Source organism: Cystoisospora suis (genome assembly GCF_002600585.1).
Source record: "Cystoisospora suis strain Wien I chromosome Unknown contig_1383, whole genome shotgun sequence".
Lineage (NCBI taxonomy): Eukaryota > Apicomplexa > Conoidasida > Eucoccidiorida > Sarcocystidae > Cystoisospora > Cystoisospora suis.
Genome location: NW_027154183.1, coordinates 1 through 1,922, shown reverse-complemented (window position 1 = coordinate 1,922; position 1,922 = coordinate 1). Strand labels below are relative to the sequence as shown.

The 1,922-nt window shown below is 39.9% G+C and overlaps 1 protein-coding gene across 1 annotated transcript; it reads left to right on the top strand.

Moving 5' to 3' along the window:
• Nucleotides 1-236: 236 nt before the first annotated feature.
• Nucleotides 237-1,684, top strand: CSUI_003185 (dynein heavy chain family protein; the record flags this gene model as incomplete). Its single annotated transcript, XM_068063383.1, has 2 exons — nt 237-365; nt 1,403-1,684. 2 exons carry the CDS (start codon nt 237-239, stop codon nt 1,682-1,684), a joined length of 411 nt encoding a protein of 136 aa, XP_067924641.1.
• Between the last annotated feature and the right edge of the window lie 238 nt (nt 1,685-1,922).

The window sequence follows — 1,922 nt, the reverse complement described above, 5'->3', positions numbered from 1 at the left end:
GCCCTATATATAGATAGAGTGATAGCTAGATACATCCCTCTCACCCTTGTTCCTCTTCCCCTTCTTCTAAACTCATTCTATCTTCTTCTTCTTTTTTCGTCTCCCAGTCATTTCTCTTTTCCTCTCTTCCTCTCTTCATTTCTTTGCCCCTCTCTTCTGTTGCGGTTTCTCTTTCTCCGTCTCTTCTTTCTTCTTTCTTTCTTTGTCTGTAGGAGTGTCAGTGTATGAACGTCTTAATGAATGAAATAATAAGATCCCTAAATGAGTTAGAGCTCGGATTCAAGGGAGAGCTTACGATGTCTTCAGTGATGGAAGAATTAGGAGAATATCTTATTTTAGATCGAGTTCCCCCTACATGGACCAAGGTAGGATGATCTAGAGGAGAGACAGAGAAGGAAATTCAAGATAGACTTCTTTCTTCCTCTTCTTCTTTCTTCTCTGTCTCCTTTTCTCTCCGTTGTTGATTCAGTGCTGTCTCTCTTTAGAAATAAAAGCGAATCTCCCAGGTGTGGATGAAAGAGGACATTCTCTTCTCTTCTCCTCCTTCTCTCACACAGGTGTATATCTCCTCCACGATATCTGTCTACATGTATATATATATATAGATATACATTCTTTTCATGGAAGCGATCCGCCTCTTTCTCTATAGGATAGACGAGGAAAGAAGTAAGGAGGGGTTTCGAGGTATGAGAAGGAAAAGAAGAAATTTCATATCCTATCGTAGTATGTAGAAGCTCTATCATCTATCCGTATGTGTGAATATATATGTATATATATATGTATGTATGTATACGTATGGTCGAATGTGAGGTGATGTGTCGATCAGAATATGTTGGAAGCTTTATTCTCTCTTCTTCTATACAGATATATATATATATATATAACTCCTGATATAAGACAGCGTGTATATCTATATATCTATCTATATAGATGGATAGATGCCTTTTATCGTGTGAAGGTGAGTGAGAGACAAGTTGGAGAGAGAAAGCGAATACTTGAGTCTACATCCATAGAGAGAGAAGGAGGGAAGGAGATGAAGGACCAAATGCGAAACGTGAGGAACGAGAGAGACAACTCCCTCTATGACTCTGTCTACAGACAAAAAGGGAAAGGAATAGATTGCAGGAAAAGCGAGAAGAAGTAGGAGAAAAAAGAAGCTCTCTCTCTTCAATCAATCTATATAGACATCTCATTCCTCTTCTTCCTCTATACTTCTCTTCGTGTTGTCTTTCCTCGCCGTCTCTTCTTTTTCTTTTCTGTCCTTCTCAAAGAGGAGTCACACAGCCTACCCTGTATCCGTGTAGGGTGAAAGCATCCTCCGAGATACATTTCCTCTGTCTCTCTATCTCCTGAATTTACCCTTCATTTATTTATTTATTTCTCTATGCATGCATGCATGCAGTTAGCTTTTCCCTCGACTCGTCCGTTAGCATCGTGGCTGTCTAACTTGAAAGAGCGAGTAGAGCATCTGCAAGAATGGACTCGAGAACCCACATCCATTCCCAAGGTGGTCGATCTCTCCAAGCTCTTCAATCCCCAGTCCTTCTTAACGGCAATTAAAGAGGTCACTTCACAGCAGCATCAGCTGGAGCTCAACAAGCTTACCATCGTCACTTCCGTCACAAAGAAGGACGTAGCCTCCGTCGAAGCTCCAGCCAGAGATGGTATGTACATGCATAAATAAACATATAGATATAGATATATGTCTCTGTATCTAGGTTGACGTTTGTATGTCTGTGTAGGTATGCCTATGTATGTATGTTTATATATGTATGTTTATGTATGTATTCCTATGTATGTATGTTTCTGTATGTATGTTTATATATGTATGTATGAAATTTATGTATGGATGTGTGTGAGTTTGGAGTATGTCTGGACGTGTATCTTCTTGCACAACTGGTAGGAGCTATCTCCTCTGAAGA